The 20,020-nt window shown below is 41.4% G+C and overlaps 1 protein-coding gene across 2 annotated transcripts in view; it reads right to left on the bottom strand.

The window, feature by feature from the left end:
- LOC124798452 (adenylate kinase isoenzyme 1) overlaps window positions 1-20,020 on the bottom strand; it is a 116,972-nt gene that overhangs the window by 14,481 nt on the left and 82,471 nt on the right. For both annotated transcript variants that reach the window (XM_047261871.1, XM_047261872.1), the window contains 3 exons: window positions 15,194-15,357; window positions 8,506-8,622; window positions 1,145-1,330 (listed from right to left, as the gene is read on the bottom strand). In XM_047261871.1, the coding sequence (XP_047117827.1) occupies window positions 1,145-1,330; window positions 8,506-8,622; window positions 15,194-15,357 (467 nt within the window). The remainder of the gene's footprint in view (window positions 1-1,144; window positions 1,331-8,505; window positions 8,623-15,193; window positions 15,358-20,020) is intronic.

Raw genomic sequence — 20,020 nt, 5'->3', positions numbered from 1 at the left:
TATTGGTAACGCCACCTCTGTATGACAATCACTGGCTGTGCTGTGGGCAGTCTGTGTCTGCTTTGCATTGTTGTAATACTCGCCATTGTAGTGTTAGGCAGCTGGCTGTGAACAGCACGTAGCGTTGCGCAGTTGGAGGTGAGCCGCCAGCAGTGGTGGATGTGGGGAGACAGATGGCGGAGGTTTGCAATTTGTCATGAACTGATATATATATTATGACTTGTGATGATATTAAGGTAAATACATTGTTTGTTCTCTATTAATATCTTTCATTTGCTAACTATCCCTATCAGTAGTTAGTGCCTTTAGTAGTTTGAATCTTTTATTTAGCTGGCAGTAGTGGCGCTTGCTGTATTGCAGTAGCTTGAGCAGCGAAGATTTTTGTGAGGTAAGTGATTTGTGAAAGGTATAGTTTAATGTTAGTCAGGGCCATTCTTTTGTAGGGAATTTTGAAAGTCAGATTGCGTTGCGCTAACAAAGTATTGTGTGTCAGGTTAAGCACAGTCCTATATAAATTGTTCAAAGGGGATGTTTCACAACGAGCAAACGAGAAATTAAAACTAATACGGAGATAGATCGACAGTTATTCTTCGCGGGCGCCATTCGTGAATGGAACAGGGAAAGGGGCATCAGATAGCTGCACCCTCCGCTACACACCGTCAGATACATAGTGGAGTACAGGTGTAGGTAAAGTATAGAGCAGTGGACTGTACAGAAAAGAAGAAGGAAAACTATATAAGTCATGATGGGCTTATAAAGCAGAGGCTATGTGGAAGGAAAGAGGAGACAAGAAAGAAAGAGATTTGAAATCGCGAACAATGGCCATGCACATGGGGCTAATAAAAATAGCAGGAAACTGATGACGATAATGCGGACTGCAGATAAATCATTACTTAGATGCAGACGACAAACTGTAGCAAAATATCAGATATATTGCACATGACAGACAACTACATGAACAACTGTATGAGCTGTTAAGAAAAATAAAGGAAACTCACTGATGATGGTGAAACATCACCGAAACATGTATGCGTGGAAAATGAAGAAGGTTGCGTTTGCTCAGGGCAGATAACTTTCAAAGCATGTATATTTACGCTCTCATTTGGTAGCGGTAACTGGTGCCACCACCCCTGGGTTCACTCACCGTCCGGCACTTGTCGGCGTAGTGTTCGACGACGGGCTTGCTGTGGGTGAGGAACGTCTGCAGGCGCTTCTTGATAGTCTCCTCGTTGTCGTCGACGCGGCCCGACGTCTGGGCGCGGTGCAGCAGCCGCTTCGTCATCGTCTCGGGGCTCGCGTCGAAGTTCAGGACCAGCGTGCACGGGCTGATCTGCACACATCGTCACAGGCGGTCATTCGCTGCTTCTGTTAATAGCCAAGACTGAGGCATGCGCATTTATTTACTGGCATGTTCCAGGGGGCCGAGGCATGCGAGTTTATTTATTTTAACAACCTGCTCTAGTTAGTGTAGAAATAAACAAGTGATCAGTATGTCAATAGACGGTGTTTCTTGAAGCACTTCATAATTTTGAAAATTCTTACAAATCTATTCATGAGAGTTACAGATCTAGACTAGGCGTAGTTTTGTAGTACATTAGTACCGAATCTCACCACTGCAAGCGCTGGCGACAGTTGTAGCGTAATTTTGTAAGAAAGTAGTTCAACAATTGACTCACATAATATACTGGTTGCAAATGACAAGCAGTAGGACAGTTATAGCAGAGATGGCTACCTTCACTGACCCCGAGGGAGCTCGCTGAGTGTTTTGGTTTGCTGAACAAAAGTCTGCGACGGCCGGAGTGGCCGAGCGATTCTAGGCGCTAAAGTCTGGAACCACGCGACCGCTACGGTCACAGGTTCGAATCCTGCCTCAAGTATGGATGTGTGTGATGTCCTTAGATTAGTTAGGTTTAAGTAGTTCTAAGTTCTAGGGGACTGATGACCTCAGAAGTTAAGTCCCATAGTGCTCAGAACCATTTGAATCAAACAAATTCTGCGACGATTGTGCAGCATAATTTCCGTACCGTTTACGGTAGGGATCCTCCAGGTAGGTATACTATTTATGAGTGACATAAGTATTTTATTGACAATAGCTGCTCAGTAAGCCATAAAAAATTCCTCACTTGTACATGAGTTCGACAACGTCTTAGGGGAAGTAGGGCAAAGCTTTGTTAACTATCAAAGAGTTGACTTGGCGTGGGTGTCCCACATATGACCGGTGTGTGTTAAGAAGAGATTGCAATCTCAAAGAGAACAAATTAACGACGGTGCAAGAAGTAGAAGACATTGAAAAGGTCACTTTTGTGTAGAATTGTTACCTCGATTGAGTAAAGAAGATCTTATTGGAAACATTATCTTCAGAGACAGGTCGACTTTGCACTGAAATGGTAGTACTAATAAATACGACTTTACGGTAGGGAAGGTAAAAATCCAAGACGAACCTTGGAACAGGGTCGTGACAGCCCAAAAGTTAACGTCTTTTTATATTGAGCAAGGACTAAGTTACGGTCCTTTCTTTTTCCAAGATGAAACTAGGAAACTTTTTTATTTCGCTGACTGAGAATGTTAACAAAGGACGTATCGTAAACATCATGCAAGTTGGTATACTGACTCACTACTTCGTCGACGTTCGGGAATTCCTCACCATCGCTTTCCATGTAAATGGATTGAGCGAGTTGCGCCGATTCCATGACCCCGCGTCGTCAAGACCTGACACCTCTTTGATTTGTTTCCTGTGAGCATTCATCAGGGATACCCTGTTTGTACCCTCCCTGCCGGTTTCTCTAGCAGATCTCAGAGCAAGCGTCTATGTCGCAATCTAACAACTTATTTTTGACACGTTGCAGCGATTTTCGTGATAAATCGAATCAAATGAGATTCTTACACATAAACAATGGAAGTCGCATTCAACCCAATCAACTACAAGCTAGAAAACTTGATTTACTATGCGAAAAAATGACACAAAAGCCAAGTCTGTAAGCGGCATGAATAAATCTATACGAAATTTTAAAATTACACGTCCTTTTAGAAAAATCAGTTGTCAGGGTGACATCTATGTGCAGAAAGCAAATGAAACTTGATACAAACTCAAGTCAATAGTTACTGAAGAAAGCAAGAAGAAAAATTGTAAACGAATGGATTCTGAGATTATTCCTTTAGAAACATACATGTGAACATAAACAGATACGTAACTATGAACACTGTGCCGGGTCAGAGCAGCATGGTTTGGGGAAAATAGGTTAGGAGACACAATGAATTACAGATACTGTCTACTAGTGAGCATTGATATAAGTCAATGAGGAAATTTGAAAATTTGTACCAGATCGGTATTCGAAGCCGGGCCTTCTGCTTACTAGGAAACTGCTGTGGCCACTGCGCCATCCGGACACAATGGCAATCGCAAATCCACGTATTATCCTAGTACGCCTCCCGTCAGACCCAAATTCTCAGCTTATCCACACACTACTGATGTAGTGCCCCTTGCCCATTATCGTCATTACTTGCGGCATTTCACTGATTCCTGTAAGAGTTCTAGCATTGTGTGTGCATCCGCACTGAAGAGATCATTGGTCGTCTTTGGCTTAATTATTCTATATGTGGTGTCTGTTCTTTCGGACATGTTTTTACATTTTCTTATATAAGTTAACATGGGTTTTCTAAATCATGTTTACGTAAATCGATTTCGCAATATCACTTCTAGTCGATCATGTAAACCAGGGGTGGGCACGAGAGCTGTCAGCATGGTTGTTCGCGAGCACCGTTAGCCACGACTTCAACGCTGAGCAGCTGTGGGGGCACGTAGTGCGGGTAGCGGGTAGCAGAGCTGTGCGATGTGGCTGGCCGCTTGGGTATCCACATTGCACGAAAGGGGGGGGGGGGGGGGCGAAGGCAACCGTGCCCCAGTGAGAGCGCTTCGCTCGCACAGCTGAGTATGGACAAGCTAACTTAAGTAGTGCAGGTGGAACACACATACGCCCTAGGTCGTTTCACACGTATGTGGCGTCCGTAAACTCGGCACCCGTACACGGTTATCGCGAGGCTAATCATATGCGTGTGTGGCACGTAAGTGTAAAACGTGGTTACTCGAAATTTGTGTATCCTGTGCCGTGCAACGGTTGGCCATGTACGGATGAAACACAGTTTCGAACCATTTTAACACATTCTGCTTTCATGGCCACAAACAGGATATAGACCTAAAGGTTTAAGAAATGAACACATTTGTATTGTAAATGTTACGTTATATTTACACAGACGTGAGTAGTTCAGAGGCGGGGTACTATGTACGAATAGGACATAGGCATCGGGGACCTGCAGTGTACAGTTGAGTTCAGTGGATACTTAGTACGAAAAGTATTCCTGTTTTCATAAGAATCGTATTGCAGTGTGGCCGACACCCCTCGCACTCCGCTCCTTCCTGTGCTCTTACTTGATCATTAAACGTAGTTATCAGTGTAACACGTAAATTTACACAGACTAGACATTACAAGGATTTTTTTACCGTACGACCTGCCTCACAAACACAGTGAAGCAACCCAAAAGACACTGTCGGATAATGAAACTTCGTACAACACACCCACCATCAGTGGATATGGTGCTGATTAGAGTTGCAATTCTCTGAGGCAGATAGAATGGCTGCCACACTGCATTATTGTTGTCCACGTTTAGTGTTGTTACCAGGCCTTATAGGGGATATAAAGGGCGTCAGCAGCGTTAGGCTTGGGGTGATAACCGAAGAACGCCTAGATGCCACGTAAGCGTGTGAGATAAGGTTATCAGCACAGTAAAGAGTTTGAGAGGGGCGTCATTGTGGGTCTCCATTTCGACGACTGGTCGAATCGTGCAGTATTGAAATCTGTGTGGCATTAGACTGGGACATTGGCCCGATGTTGGACAACAGGGGAACGTGAGGGCAAGGTTCCGGTCGACCACCTTTGACCAACACAAGGGAGGATCGCCATATTGTGTACCGAGCACATAGTAACCCCTTTGCATCTGCCCTGCCACCCGAGAACAAGTAATGGGGTCACGGCAACTTTCTGCGTCACTCTGCGCCATTGGTTGAAGACCAGTCGCAGCCACCAGCTCCAACGTCAACTCCGTCCCAGTGCCAGTCTCTAGGATATCAAGGCCCAGTACAACAGTTTTGCGGCAGCTTGCCTCAGGAGAGGATAAAAACCAATCAGTGCATGCATCCTGGCCAAAGAAGGTGAAACGTCACACTTTTAAGCTGAGCCACCCTGCGACGTTCTTTGTAAATTTTACTCGATGCTGTAGTCACTGAAATAATATCACCCTACACCCGTGAAGTTTCATCTCGTTTCCACCTCCTCTTCTGCGTGCTCCACGATTTTTGTCATCCATTGTATTTCAGCTTCAAGTCAAATAAATGGCATCATTATCGCCTTGCACTTATTAGCAAGAAATCATTAGTTACACTTTGATGAGTTACTATGTAACACGTTCAAATCATCTGCTGATGACTCATAAACAAGTCGAAATCAGTAACAATGCCATTTATGTTATCTGAGGCTGAAATACATGATAAATTCTTTAATGTATAAATCTTCAATGATATGTCCGACGGATCCTGACGGAAAATTTTTCCCAGTGTCTATCGAAAATAAACTTTTAAAAACCGTGGAAATTATTATCGAAAATATGAAAGGGTATCCCTGCATATTATCTACATTCAGAGTGCTTTCATTGACCTGAAAGCGAGTCTAGTACCTTCACTAACTGAAGTATACGATGTACCTTCTTTTCTCTAAAGACAACGTGTTGAATTCCCACATTTACACTCAGTCATAGCATTAACATTTTTATGCATACTGCGTCCCTCAGAAGGGACGAAACACAGCCGTACAGAGAGGGCGCCACGAATATGGTCAGCCTCTTGAGAGACGCAACATAATTACGGTCAGACGTCACAGAGGGCGCACACAAAACAAAGATTTCCCAAGTAAATATTCAACCGCCATAATGGATATAAGCAGATGCCTGGCTCCACTCAACAGTTATCTGGGCAGTATCAGAACTATCTTGTCGCCACCAAGAAGAATCCAGCTGTACGCTCTATTACTCATCGTTCACTGGATTCAGGACTAGATCAGTGTTCATAGATATCATTGCACGTGAACAGTTAACTACATTGTCCCACATCTCCTTCATACTTAATTTACGTAATGTATAGTTTCATTAAACAAATTATAATAAACCGTTGATAATCTGTGTTGCCATTACTATTGCTGTAATCTATCTAAACATTTTTAGCCCTGCGATAATGCTGTGTAGTAGCTGCATTCGAGCAAGCCAGCTCACAACAGCTTCTACTTTCCGTGGCAGGGGGTTCTTTTCCTGCCACAATTTTATATTTGACACCAAGTATAATAGGTAAATGCGGCAATGTGTAAGTTAGTAATATACAGTGTGTATCAAAAAGAATCATCCGATTTAAAAATCATGACTATTATGTTATTTGAGATATGTGCGTGAATAACATACTGTTAGAAAGAGCGAACTCTTGAGTTTTACATGGTTCCCGTTAGGAAGCAGCAGTGTGCGCCCACTTCAGTTCTAGTAAAAATGGTGTCGGGACAACAGAAACCGTTTTGTGTTCTACGTTTTGCGCAATGCGGGTCAGTAATAACTGTTCAGCGTGACTTTCGGACTAGGTATGGTGTGGAGCTTCTTACAGAAGAGAGCACTAGACGATGGCATGAACAATTCCGAGAAACAGATTATCTGTGTAAAAGCAAATCGCCGGACCGTCCTCGTGTGTCTGACGCAGACATCGACCGCATGCGCCATAGTTTCACAAAGAGTCCGCAGAAATCCGTTCGCCATGTAGCTCGACAGCTCAACTAGCCCCCAATGTACGTCTTCCATGTGTTGCGTCGACGTTTACACACGAAACCGTACAAAACCAGCTATCGCAAGCTCTTCGTGACGGTAACGAACAGCAACGTGTGGAGTCCTGTAATTTCGTTATTGGCAAGATGGAGGATGACAGTTTTCTTCCATGCTTAGTGTTTAGTGTCAAGGCAACATTCCGTTTAAATGGAAAGTTGAACCGTCATAACATGAGACTATGGGATATGGAACAACCCGATGAAGTTGTACAACATGAGAGGGACTCTCCAAAATATAATGTTTTGTGCAGTTTCACAGGAACAGGTGTATGGTCCATTTTTCTTTGCCGAGAACACTGTTACAGGAAGACATATCTCTATATGCTTCAGAACTTTCTTTTCCCACAATTGGAGATTGATTCGAACGACTTCATTTACCAACAGGATGGGGCACCGCCTCAGTGGCATCTGGAAGCGCGGCAATTTTTAAATCAAAGGATTACTGAACGATGTATCGGTCGCACTGGACCAAATGATTCAGCCTTACTTTACTGGTTTCCAAGGCCACCGGATCTCACTGTATGTGATTATTTCTTGTGGAAGTTTATAAAAGCCTCTGTTTATGTGCCTCGATGAATAAACTGAGACGTCGCATAAATGCAGCTGTGGAAGCTGTAACTCAAGACATGCCCGCTGTAATGTGGGAAAAATCTGAATACCGCACTGACATATGCCATGCACCTCATGGTGTTTTGAGTTTCCCGTTCACCAAAAAACAAAATTCATTGTATATGTTTCTTAGTTTCAGAAATACAGACGTGGCAAATCGTATGATTGTTTTTCATACATCCTGTGTTTTGTCCAGGTGGTAAATATTTGAAGAAAATAATATTTAAGAACCTCCAACAACTTCTGATGAAATAAATCTGTATTGATTACTAGTATCGATCAGTCATCATCGGTTATCATACAACTGGTTAACATTCTTAGTGTAGAGTCAAACAGCAAAATAAAAAAAAATCTGAAGTCACTGAAGCTACCGTAAATGGTAAAAAACACGAACACAGTCAACACCAAAATGCTTTAATATAATTAAATAATGTTTGAAGGTTTCTCGGGTGTCCAGCCGGATACAATCGTCAGATGCTCACGACATTTCGGCGAATAGCCGTTCGGGCATTGTCAGGTGGCGCTGATGCAATGGCCGTCCACTCTCTGCCGTTAATATTTATCCCTCGAGGGTCCTGGTGTGATTCTGTGCGCTTACGGCGCGCGGCGTGTCCGTTGGTGGGGGAAGCGGTGTTGAGGTAGGTGGCGATGGTGGGAGATGAGCGCAGTATCTGTTCGGCGGCCGTGGCATAATGACCTCGTGTCCGCTTGCACCGTTGCTCCTTGATAGAGCTTAGTATTGATTTCCAGGCCTTACTGAGTTTTAACCAGTGTCCCTGCTTGACGAGGTTGTCTGTGACGCGAATTTCTAAAGTATATACGCCGGAAAAGCCTCAGACCACATATAATTAGATAATCTTGCGTAATCTCTAGGAGGTCCTCAAAGATTACTTCCTTCTAAGGGTTCTCATAGTGATTTTAGAGAGGTCTTACTGGAAGGGACGCTCATTGTGCGTTAACTACGAATTAGTAGCGTGATGTTACTCACCTGTTCCTCAAACGTCTTGCCCTGCGACAGCTCACGGGGGTAGCCGTCGATCAGGAATCCCTTTGAGGTGCCCACCTTCTGAAGCATCGCTTCTTTCAGAAGGTCTAGCACCACTTCCTGTAAAAAAAAAAATACCGTCATGTAGCGCCATAGCATCCTTGTATGATATAACAAGGGGAGGGAGAAGCACTAATATATATGGAGCAGCAGGTCTGCTAGACCGATAGTATACATTGTCGCCCTGAAGAATACTACCTGAAACAGTAATCGAAGTTTTGGAACGATTAACAACATGACGAGTTCATGCATCCATAAGACATTTATGGAAATAATAAGAAGAACAGTGAAAACTGTTTTAATTGGCCTTGTGTGACCTGGCGAGACATTTTGTCGCAGTTTGTCCACCTAAAAGATTTGGATATTTCAGTGACGCACAATGTTGATGGCGGAGAGGTGCAATTCTAAATGCTTGCAGAGCAGACGGCCTTATTATGCCCGCCGAAGGCTCTAAAATGTGTTGGTCTCTGACGTGCCAAACCTTTGTTTGAAATTTTGCACATTAGGCTGTGTAAGTGCAGGAACTCGGAGCATGTGGTTATTATTTGTCGTCAAACACTGGGACACGGATGTTCCACTCTCCAGTGTCACTTCGGAGAGAAAGAGCCACTTATTTCTGCTACAGATCCTGATGGTAAGTCACAGGTTCATACCTACGACACAGGAGGAAAAAAATACATTTATCACCCATTATTAAAACTGTTAGTGGCTCAGAAGGGCGTTAATAAGCAGCAACAAAAAATTCTGTAACTTTCCCAATAACATAAAATACTTGACAGACCGTAGCAACAAAAAATTTTTGATCATTTGCCCAATAACATAAAATGTCTGACAGGTACCAAAGAAAATATAAAAATCTAACCTAGAAGGCTCCTATTCAGTGGACCGATTTTTATTTAAAAACTGGTAGCGTGTAAAAGAATCTATTTATTAAGCGTAGTAGATGAGTAGGACTAAGGAATATTATGTTCATTAATGTTAACACTAGTCATGTATACAAAATGATTCACCTGCCCCTGCAATGGATTTTATGCAGTCCAAGACACCATCAATACCATCCACGAGATTTTCATATTCTCTCGCCCATTGCACTCAAACTAGTAATTCTACATTTAAAAAATGAACAGGACCTCTTTGTAGAAATCTAATGTCGCTAAATTTTGTACTGGAATCCGTTTTTGGTGGGAGCTTTTGAAGGTCACTTTTGTACGTTATTCTTGAATAAAACTAGGACCTATAGTGGAAACGTATACCGGTACAAAATTTAACATCAAATTTACTTCAAAAATGTCCTTTCGGTAGGACTAAAAATTTGCGCATATGAGACAGAGAATATGAAAGCCTTACTCATGGTATTTGAAGTCGTTGTGGGTTGCATAAAATCCATAAGTAAGGACAGCTGAATCAGCCTGTGTATGTCTTGTTAACTGAATCGTTCCGTATCATCTCAATAGAAGAATCGCTCAAATAATCTCCAGAACATAAGCATGTTGGAGTTGTTGACGTTCTGTATTCTTTACATTGTTTCTACTTTACTATCGCCTGTTTATACTGTTCTGTGGCAAAATAAACGCAACCTTGCAAAATATCCGTTTGTTGCTTTAATTTTGGTCATCAGGGTAGATCACTACTGTTCCAAGGTCACGAAAGCCGACAGCGACTGGGAGAGCGGTGTGCTGACGGCATGCTTCACCATATCGAATCCGATGACGCCATTGGCAGAGGATGACAGGATCAGGCCCGACTGGCCCGTCTAATTTGCGAGCTATACATTACTTCCGCCAGTACCTCTTTCCCACACGCCAGACTTTAGACTTCTCGTAAGTGCTCCTGCATATCTGGGGGGACTAACAATCCACGAAGACGAATGTCACTCTCTTTCCTAGAGTTTATTCCATCGTTCAGAGTCCACTGTCTTTCAAGATTTGGCAAATTTATTTTTATTTTAACTTTGTGGCCGGATATTCTTCCTGTCGCCACCGTGTCAGGCAAGTCGTTGACCATCTGTCTGTTATTCGTGTAAACCTTTTTCTCTGTCTCATCATCCACTATGTAGCAATTATGGACTTGTTGGGTGTCGCATTGTCCTGCTGAAATTGTCCTAGTCAGTCGGAGTGCACAATGGACATGAATGGATGCAGCTGATCAGACAGGATGCTTACGTACTTGTCATTGTCAGAGTCGTATCTAAACGTATTAGGGGTCCCATATCACTCCACCTGAAACGCTCCACAACACTACAGTGCATCCACCAGCTTGAACAGTCCCCCTGCAGACATGCAGGATCCATGGATTCGTGAAGTTGTCTCCATACCTGAACACGTCCATCAGCTCGACACAATGTGAAACGAGACACGTCCGACGAGGCGAAATGCTTCCATTCATGAACAGTCCAATGCCCATGTTGATGGGCCCAGGTGAGGCGTTAAGCTTTGTGTCGTGCAGTCATCAAGGGTACACGAGTGGGCCTTCGGCTTCGAAAGCCCGTATCAATTACGTTTCGTTGAATGGTTCGCACGCTGATACTTATGGCCCAGCATTGAAATCTGCGGCAACTTGCGTAAGGGTTGCACTTCTGTCACGATGAACGATTCTCTTCAGTCGTCATTGGTCCCGTTCTTGCATGATCTTTTCCCGGCCGTAGCGATGTCGGAGATCTGATGTTTTACAAGATTCCTGATATTCACTCGTGAAATGGTCTCTAGTTCATCGCTACCTTGGAGATGCTGTGTCCCATCGCTCGTGCGCCAGCTATAACACCACGTTCAGACCCACTTAAGTCTTGATAACCTGGCATTGTAGCGATCTAAAAACTGCGCCAGACACTTATATAGGCATTGCCCACCGCAGCGTCGTATTCTGCATGTTTATATGTTTCTGTTTTTGAATACAAATCCCTATACCCGTTTCTTCGGCGCTTCAGTGTAAAACAGTTACACAACCAGAAATAACATAAGCAGCTGAAACCATCTTCGAAACAACTAAAACAGAGGAAATTGACAAAATACTATAGACAGAAAGAAGAATAATTAGGACATGCATAAATAAACAATATCAAGTAAATTGGTACTGGAGAATAGCTTCAAATGAAACAGTACTAGAAAATAGAACCAGTAATGAGTACGATCAGGAAGAAACATATCTCATTCTTTGAACATCTAATGACAACACCAGAAAACAGAATTAGTAAGAGAATAATAGAAAAACTGCGGAATAGTAAGAGCAACATTTAATGGATCTCAGAAATTAAGAGAGATATAAAAGAACTCCAAATATCGGTAGATGTCCAAAAAAAAAGAAAAAAAATCAGAGTAATGCAAGACACAGACTATAAACGAAAATAAACGAAAGGACTCTAAGAAGAGTGATCTCAGACGAAAAAAGAAAGAAAATATCTGAAAAAATGTAAAAGTATTGGGCAAACAGAAGAGCAAAACATACTTGATATAATAATGAATTATAATAATCGTTGTATAACCACTCTAGTATTTAATGTCTTATTGAATACTGTTGGACTGAATTACATTAATGAATAACAACGACCTTTGTATAACTGACTAAAGTGGTCCAATAACGGCCATAAAGGAAAAATAATAATATAAATAAATAAGGGAACATCTATCTGTGCTACAGCTAGCCACCTCCTAACCACCCCTCAGCGTGGGTAAGGTCGATTTTGTATTTTCAAATCGGAGCGCCCGTTTTTTATTCCATATTCGGATTCTAAGCCAAAAATACGGTTTACTCAAACCATTGTTTTCCATTGTGTTGGATGGCATTGTAATCGACAAATATCAAGTGTGCGTGTTTTTGCAATTAAGAACCGACGCATACGATTCTACGTTTCATTTACTATGTAAGTGTAAACATTTGTGTTCTAACGGTTGATACTGATATTCAAGCGTTACTTGAGATTTCAAATGTGACTGTACAGTTCAGATAATATAGTTAGACATTGACATTTCTGGCAAATAAGCTAAGTGTTCGGTAACATAGTTTTCTGTTCCCTACGGCGTTGATTGTGGTGGGTCCCCAAACCATCGGAATGCTTGACTTCGGTGACCGCCCTCGAACCCCTCCATAAGGGTGACAGATTTGGGGATGAGTTTCCATCCAACCGCCGTTACTCTCATGCTGGCCACTAAGCGGCTACAGGCGGAATACAGACCACAACGATTGTAAAAAGGCAAAAATGTCCATGAAGTGATAGTTACAGACACACCTGCCATGGATGCTCACCGAAATCAAGCACCCCAATGATGGGAGGCAAGGAAACTCACCTAAGCCATGCATTCCGATTGGAACAGAAAACTATTACATCCGTGTCGCTGTTCCTGTATCGTGTTAAACGTGGTTTCTAATCAGACATTGAGACAGCTAACCGTATTGTACTGTACAAACAAGTTTGCAGCACTGAAAAAGGATTTGAACATGAATATCAGTCGTTAGAACACAGAAGTTTACATTTACGTCGTAAACGAAATGTAGGATCAGATGTGTCGGTTCTTAATTGAAAAAACAGGCACTTTTGATATTTGTCGATTACAGCATCATCTACCGCGAATGGAAAACACTATTTTGCGTGGAATCCGAATATGAAATAAAAATGGGGGCTCCCCTTCTGAAAATACAAAGTTGATCCCGCCCACGCAGGAGGAATTGTTAGGGAGTGTCAAGTTGTAACACAGACATATGTCCCCTTTTACCAGTGTTAACTTTTCACGTCCATTATTTTTTCTTGTTTTTATCTGTCGTTTTCGAAATATTTAGTTGTCTCAAGTTAAAACGAACACCTTATATACTGGCAGAACTGCAATTTTATTAAGTCATGCTTGAATAGCTTATTTAGTAACTTCCCTATCGGTGAAAGACACAGTTCCAGGTTTGAAACTGGGTTCGGCACATAGTTTTATTCTGTCAAGAAGTTTCACTACAATTTTTTTAATAGTGGGTTTATCAATAACACTATGGCTATCGCCTAGAGTTACTAGATCAACAATTACAAGTTTGTTTAGTGTTGCAGCGCGATGGATTTATGAAGGTCACGTTTCATGTCTGCAGTTTCATTTGTCTCTGGAATACATTTCTTTTGCGATGGCGACCTAAGTGTTTCATTACACAATGGTAGTAATAAATGCCGCACTGTAACGGGTGTTTGGTGATTAGAAACATGATGAGGTTTCATTGTATCTTTTATGGACTGTGTAGGCTAATTGCCAAAAGTTTAAGCTGCTTCATCGACATGTGAAGTGGTTTGTCTTCCAACCGTAGGTTCTAACTGCCATTACAGGTGTTTTTCGAGCTTTACAGCCTAAAATGACGAGACTGGACGAATCTGGTAGCTGCAGACCACAAAGGATCACATTCAGCTGACTTTTTTTCGGTCCTCTGATTGGATCGCTAAGGCCTGCCGCAACTACCTCTCCTGTGCCAACCTCTGCATCTCAGATTAGCACTTAACACAATGTCCTCAATTATTTGTTGGGTATATTCCAATCTCTGTCTTTCCCTACACTTTTTACCCTCTACAGCGTCCTCTAGTACCAATAAAGTTATACTCGTACTCTCATGTTTGAACACGTGTTCTGTAAACACGGCCCTTCTTGTTGTCAGTGTTTTCCACATATTTCTTTTCTTGCCGATTCTGTGGAAAATCTTCAGATTTCATACCTTATCAGTCCTCGCAATATTCAACATCCTTCTATATCACTACATCAAAAATGTTTCGATTCTCTTCTTTCCCGGTTTTCTCACATTTCATGATTCACTTCCATACAATGCAGCGCTCAAGTCGTACATTACGGAATTTTTTTCCTCAAATTAAGGTAAATTTTTATTACTAATAGACTTATTTTGGCCAGGAATGCTCTCTTTTCTTGTGCTAGTCTTCTTTGTACGTTTTCCTTGCCTCGTCCGTCATAGATTATGTTGCCTCAAAGACGGTAGAATACCTTCACTTCGTGACTTCGTGCTTTCCAATTTTGTTGCTAATTTTACAACAGCTAAACTCATTTCTGTTACTCGTCATTACTTTCGTATTTCTTCGATTTAGTTTCAATACATATTCTGTACTCATTAGACTGTTTATTACATTCAGTAGGTCCTATAATTCTTTTTCATTTTCACTGCGTATTGCTGTGTCATCAGCGAATCTTATGACTGATATCCTTTGATTCTAAATTTTAATCTCTCTCTTGAGCCTTTCTTCAGTTTCCGTTGCTGCTCCTTCGATGTTCATTGAACAGTAATGGAAAAGGATTACGTTACAATCTTACACCCTTTCTAATCCGGACACTTCGGTCTTGGTCTTCCAACTTATTGTTCCCTCTAGGTTCTTGTACATGTTGTATATAGGTTTAGACCTACATGCCTATGAATTTAGAACATCTGAAACGTTTTACATTTTCAAACCCTTTTTCTAGGCCGACGGATCCTATGAACGTGTCTTGATTTTCCTTAAGTTTAGTTTTCACTATCAACCACAACGTCAGAACTGCCTCTCTGGTGCCTTTACCCTTTCCAAACCCAAACCGGGCATCATCTAACAGATCCTCAATTTTGACTACGGATGTTATTTAGCTGAGTCTCTCTTTTCCACAAACGCTGACGAGAGTTGAGGTGTGGGACTCACCAGGGGCACGAGCTCTCCGCGCTCCATGATGGCGGTGAGCTGTTGTCCGCGCTTGGAGCCGGACTTGACCTCGTCGCGCAGGAGGTCCCCCGTCGAGAGGTGGGTGAAGCCGTACTTCTGCACGATGCGGTCGCACTGCGTGCCCTTGCCAGAGCCGGGGCCCCCTGCAACACAACATGCAAGTCTACATACTGACTAGGCGCCCGCTCATTCCAAGCAGCTCTGTGTGTCCTCGGAACGAACGAGGGCCAGTCAAAATGTTCCAGTCACCACATCGAAACAAATAACAAAGCTACGTAATTAACTTTTTTTAATTTCAGGCACATGTCTGCAATATTCTTCCATACTTTCGGGACTCGCCTCGACATATGCAGCGATAAAAGAGGGATAGCCATAAAGCTTTTTATCACTTCGAAAATTATTAAGTTAGGTAAATAATTTTTGTTTCTTTGCAGCTAAATGTCTGCAGTCGTAATACATACTAAAATCTCCCATCCACAGGATCAAGCAGGCCACTAGAGGAGCCACAACAAAATACGTAGTTCACTGCTAACTGAGACGAGTTGGGTTCTCTAGTGGCGTCATATGGTATGTGGTGCTGGGATTTAAATATATATGACGACTACAGATCGTAGGTGCATACAAGCAAAAAATTAATTACCTAGCTTAACTATTTTCGATATGATTAATAAAACTTCGTGACTACCCCTCGCTTATTGCTGCAGCCCTCGACGCGAGCCCCTCAAGTATGGAAGAAAACTAAAGAAATGTAGTTCAACTATGAAATACGTAGCTTACAAAACTCTCTACTGATCTACTTCTTACGTATTGCTCCTACGCGACCTCAATGAGGTAGAATTAATGGAGCGACCCAAAGAAAGCGTTGTTTCGTCCCGAGTTCGCTTAGTAGCTGCGAGAGTGACACAAACATGTTTGCTAACGCTAATTGAAGATGCTATGCGCATCACAAAATGCTTATCCTTGAAATTTCTGGAGCGTACATCATCAGAAGAGAGAGACGACGTTATAACTTCCTTCCCCATGTTGTTTTTGTTGTCGTTGTCTGATGCAGCTCTACTTGCTAGTCTACTCTGTGCAGGTCTCCTCATCAACAACTCAACAACATCCACTCAAATACAGCTTAAAACACACACACACAGATATATTTGTCCCAGAAATAAATTGGAAATTGTCCAGATCTCTCTGTTCCCGATCAAGGTTTTCGATACTTTTCCCTTGGCTCCAAGACAGACGTCAGAGCTGATAATAATCTACAATCTATTCCTATTCAGGCAGACATTCTGGCCTTCTAGTTCGTTCTGTATTTCGGTAAGAACAATCAAGGAATCATATTGGGGCATATCTCCAACTGCCCCCAGTACCCCTTGGTCTACCTCCACACTTCCCTCCCTAAAGAAATCAACTATTTCTTGACGATTCAGGATTGCATCCCTCCTTCTATTCAAGTTCTGCCGAAAATGTTTTTTTCTCCTTCACTCAATTAAGTACTTCTGCATTATTCATTTTATATACCCACTTAATCTTCAGAATTCTTTTCCAGCGCCTCATTTCAACAGTTTCTATTCTCTTCTTGTCTTTACTGATTGCTAGAAATGTTTCGCTTCTGTGTAAGGCTACACTCCAGACAATTACTTTCAGAAAAGAGTTCCTGGCATTTAAATATTTCTATTTTTCAAAATATTGCTTGCTATTATCAGACTGTATTTTATATCCTCTGTTATCGTCTGTTATACCCCCGTCCAAATAGGATAACTTGTCTACTTCTTGTCCTAATCTAATTCCCTCAGCTTCACCTGATTTAATTCCACTACAATCCATTACCCTTGTTTCACTTTTGTTGACGTTTCTCTTCAAAGCACTTTCCAAGAGTCAATCCATTCTGCTCAAGTGATTCTTTCGAGTCCTTTGCTATTTTTGGTAGAATTACTTAATCATTGGCGAACCTTAAAGTTTTTATTTCATGCTCCTGAACTTTGATCTGCTTTCCAAATTTTTGCTTTGCTTGTTATTCAGCTTGTTCAAAGTACAAATCGAATAACTTGGGGAACAGGCTGCAATCCTGTCTCATTTGCCTCTCAGCTACTACCTAAACAGAATGGGAACATTGTGAAAGACAACTCGCGTGTAGCAGCTACTTTTAACAATTGGTTTTTAAAAATAGATGAGGAAATTTGTGCTCACACTTTAGGATAGAAATGGAGTCTTAATATGGGGTGGATAATATCTCCAATAAGACACTAAAATGTTGTGGTCCTATAATATGTATTGTTCATAGACACTTATGTAATGCATCATTCACCCAAGGTATATACTCAGATAGGTTGAAATATGCCATTGTTAGACCTCTCTGAGATGAGTGAGAGAGTACTGCTGCTCAGTGTCATTCTTAGGTCAGTTTCTACAAATTCTGAGAAGGTAATGTTCTCCTATGTATTTATGGAATACTTGGCCAATCACAGTTTGGATTTCAAAAGAACCGCTCTAAGGAGTCAGCTATTTATTCATTTTCTGTGCACGTAATAAACTCTTTAAATGACAAAATTTCTTCAGTGGGAATCTTCTGTGACTTACCGAAGGCGTTTGATTGCATAAATCAAAATATTCTGTTAGAGAAGTTAAGTTTTTATAGCAAACGTAGTTCGGCACGACTGTTTTTGTTTTCATTTAAGAAATAGAATGAAGAACATTACCCTAAGCTGTTCTGGTAATACAGTGCGTGAGGACACATCTGCATGGGGAGAAATTACATCCTCTGCCACTTTTATTTGATATTAGGAGGCAGAATTAGTCCTGTTTGCTGATGACTGTCATGAAGCTGAGCTGAAAAGTATTAACAGAGAAACTAGGAAATGATAAATTTGTGAAAGTCATCGACTCGTTTTGCACAAATGAGCTAGCTCTAAACTTTGCAAAAGCACTGCTCATCTAGTTTTGTAGTATCAGAATTATCTCACCTCCTGTCAACCTAGTACACCAACTAGAATAAACAGAGCAGAAAGTTCCAAGTTGTTAGGTGTGCATGTTGATGAAAACAAACTGGAGGAACCATACCACACACCTGCTAAAACATTTTAGTTCGGGTACTTTTTTCATAAGAATAATTGCCAAGTTTGCGGATATAGAAGCAGTTAACATATTTTGTATATGTTCATTCTCTGATGTATTATGCTATAATATTGTGGGGTAACATTTCATTTAGGCAAAAAGCATTAACGTCACTAAAAAAGGTAATTAGAATTTTGTGTGGGGTTCACAGCCTCACTGTCATTTACTCACTTATCAAATTTGTTATCATCAACCCATCTGAGTTTGAGAGTAACAGAAATATTCACAAATACAACACCTGAAGGAAATATTATCTGTATTACTCTTTAATAAATCTAGCTTTGGCATAAAAAAGGAGAAAGGGATGAAATTACAGCTATAAAATCCTTTCACAATTCACCCATTTAGATAAATTAGATGACAGATAACAGAAGTGTTTTAAAATATAGATTAAAGATGTTTCTCCCTAGCAATTCCTGTAATACAGAAGAATTCCGGAACAGAAATTGTTACTGTTGTGAATGGCCTACATGTATTCATACAAATATTTTTTGCTTTATATACAAGGTATTCAAAAATCTTTGCATGAAACGTGGAGGAGTGATATATCACTTCATGGGGAAGAATTTTTGTTAGAAGGAAAATGTTCACTGACAGTTCCTAGTGATGCCAGGCGTCTTGTTATTGAATTCTACAGCCCTGGGACGATGAGATTTCACCAAACCAGGATGGTCTGTTGCGTACTATCTACCTCAGTACATTGAGACAGTGAATTTCAACAAGAAAACATTAAGAATGAGTGTCTCCAAGCGGAGAAAGGTATTTTAGAAGCTCCGTCTACCCTTTCCACGTGGAGCAGATGACTGGATCATAAGTGACATACACTACATACGAACGCCACAGAGTGCTACACCATGCCATTAGGAAGCGTCAACAAACATTTTGTCATTAGTAAAAGTTGACCTCCATGACGTCATCTATCATCCCCACTAGTTTCATCCACAGACTCTGTCGTTTAAAAATCCCTGTAGCGACGTAGACATTGAGACAACTAATTTAACATAAAACACAGTGGGCCGCAAATGTCAGGAAAAACCCCAAAAAAGGATGAGAAATGTTGAACACGTGACATCACAAGATCGCGTACCTCGGCACACATGAAGCGGCTGAGATTGGGCGTGAAGGGATGACTGAGCAATGCAATCCTTGCATTCGAGCAAACGGTGCAAATTTCGAACACCTTTGGTAAATGTGATCTGTTGTAAACGTAGAACTTACAGAATTATTGTCCTCATTGTAACAAAGTAAAAACAGTTCTCGCTCTGAGTTTCTTTCCTTTTGTCTCCTCATTTTTTATTTACATGTAATAACGGCGCAATTCGGAAGCTTATCCTTATTTACTTGTGGCACAATACGGGAGGTTGGTTTTACTGTATTTTGCTGTAAACCTGCGGAGATTGCGAAACAAGTAAATAAAATAATAAACCTTCCCTGAATGTTAACACATAGTCATCTAATGCAACAAAGAAGTATATCCTGCCAGACGCAAAACTCGATCCCTGATCCCCACGCGCTAAAATCGTGCACGTGAACTCAGAGCCACACCGACGTAAATACTCGACTTGGTTTGGGATGATCAGGTGCGAAATACAGATAGGTTCAACTGCTGCATCCACTTTTGGAGTATATATATATATATATATATATATATATATATATATATATATATATATATATATAAACGTAATTACTGGCCTCTTT

The sequence above is a fragment of the Schistocerca piceifrons genome, chromosome 5 (assembly GCF_021461385.2).
Source record: "Schistocerca piceifrons isolate TAMUIC-IGC-003096 chromosome 5, iqSchPice1.1, whole genome shotgun sequence".
Lineage (NCBI taxonomy): Eukaryota > Metazoa > Arthropoda > Insecta > Orthoptera > Acrididae > Schistocerca > Schistocerca piceifrons.
The sequence above is the reverse complement of the archived record's forward strand: the minus strand, read 5'-3'. Positions and strand labels throughout refer to the sequence as shown.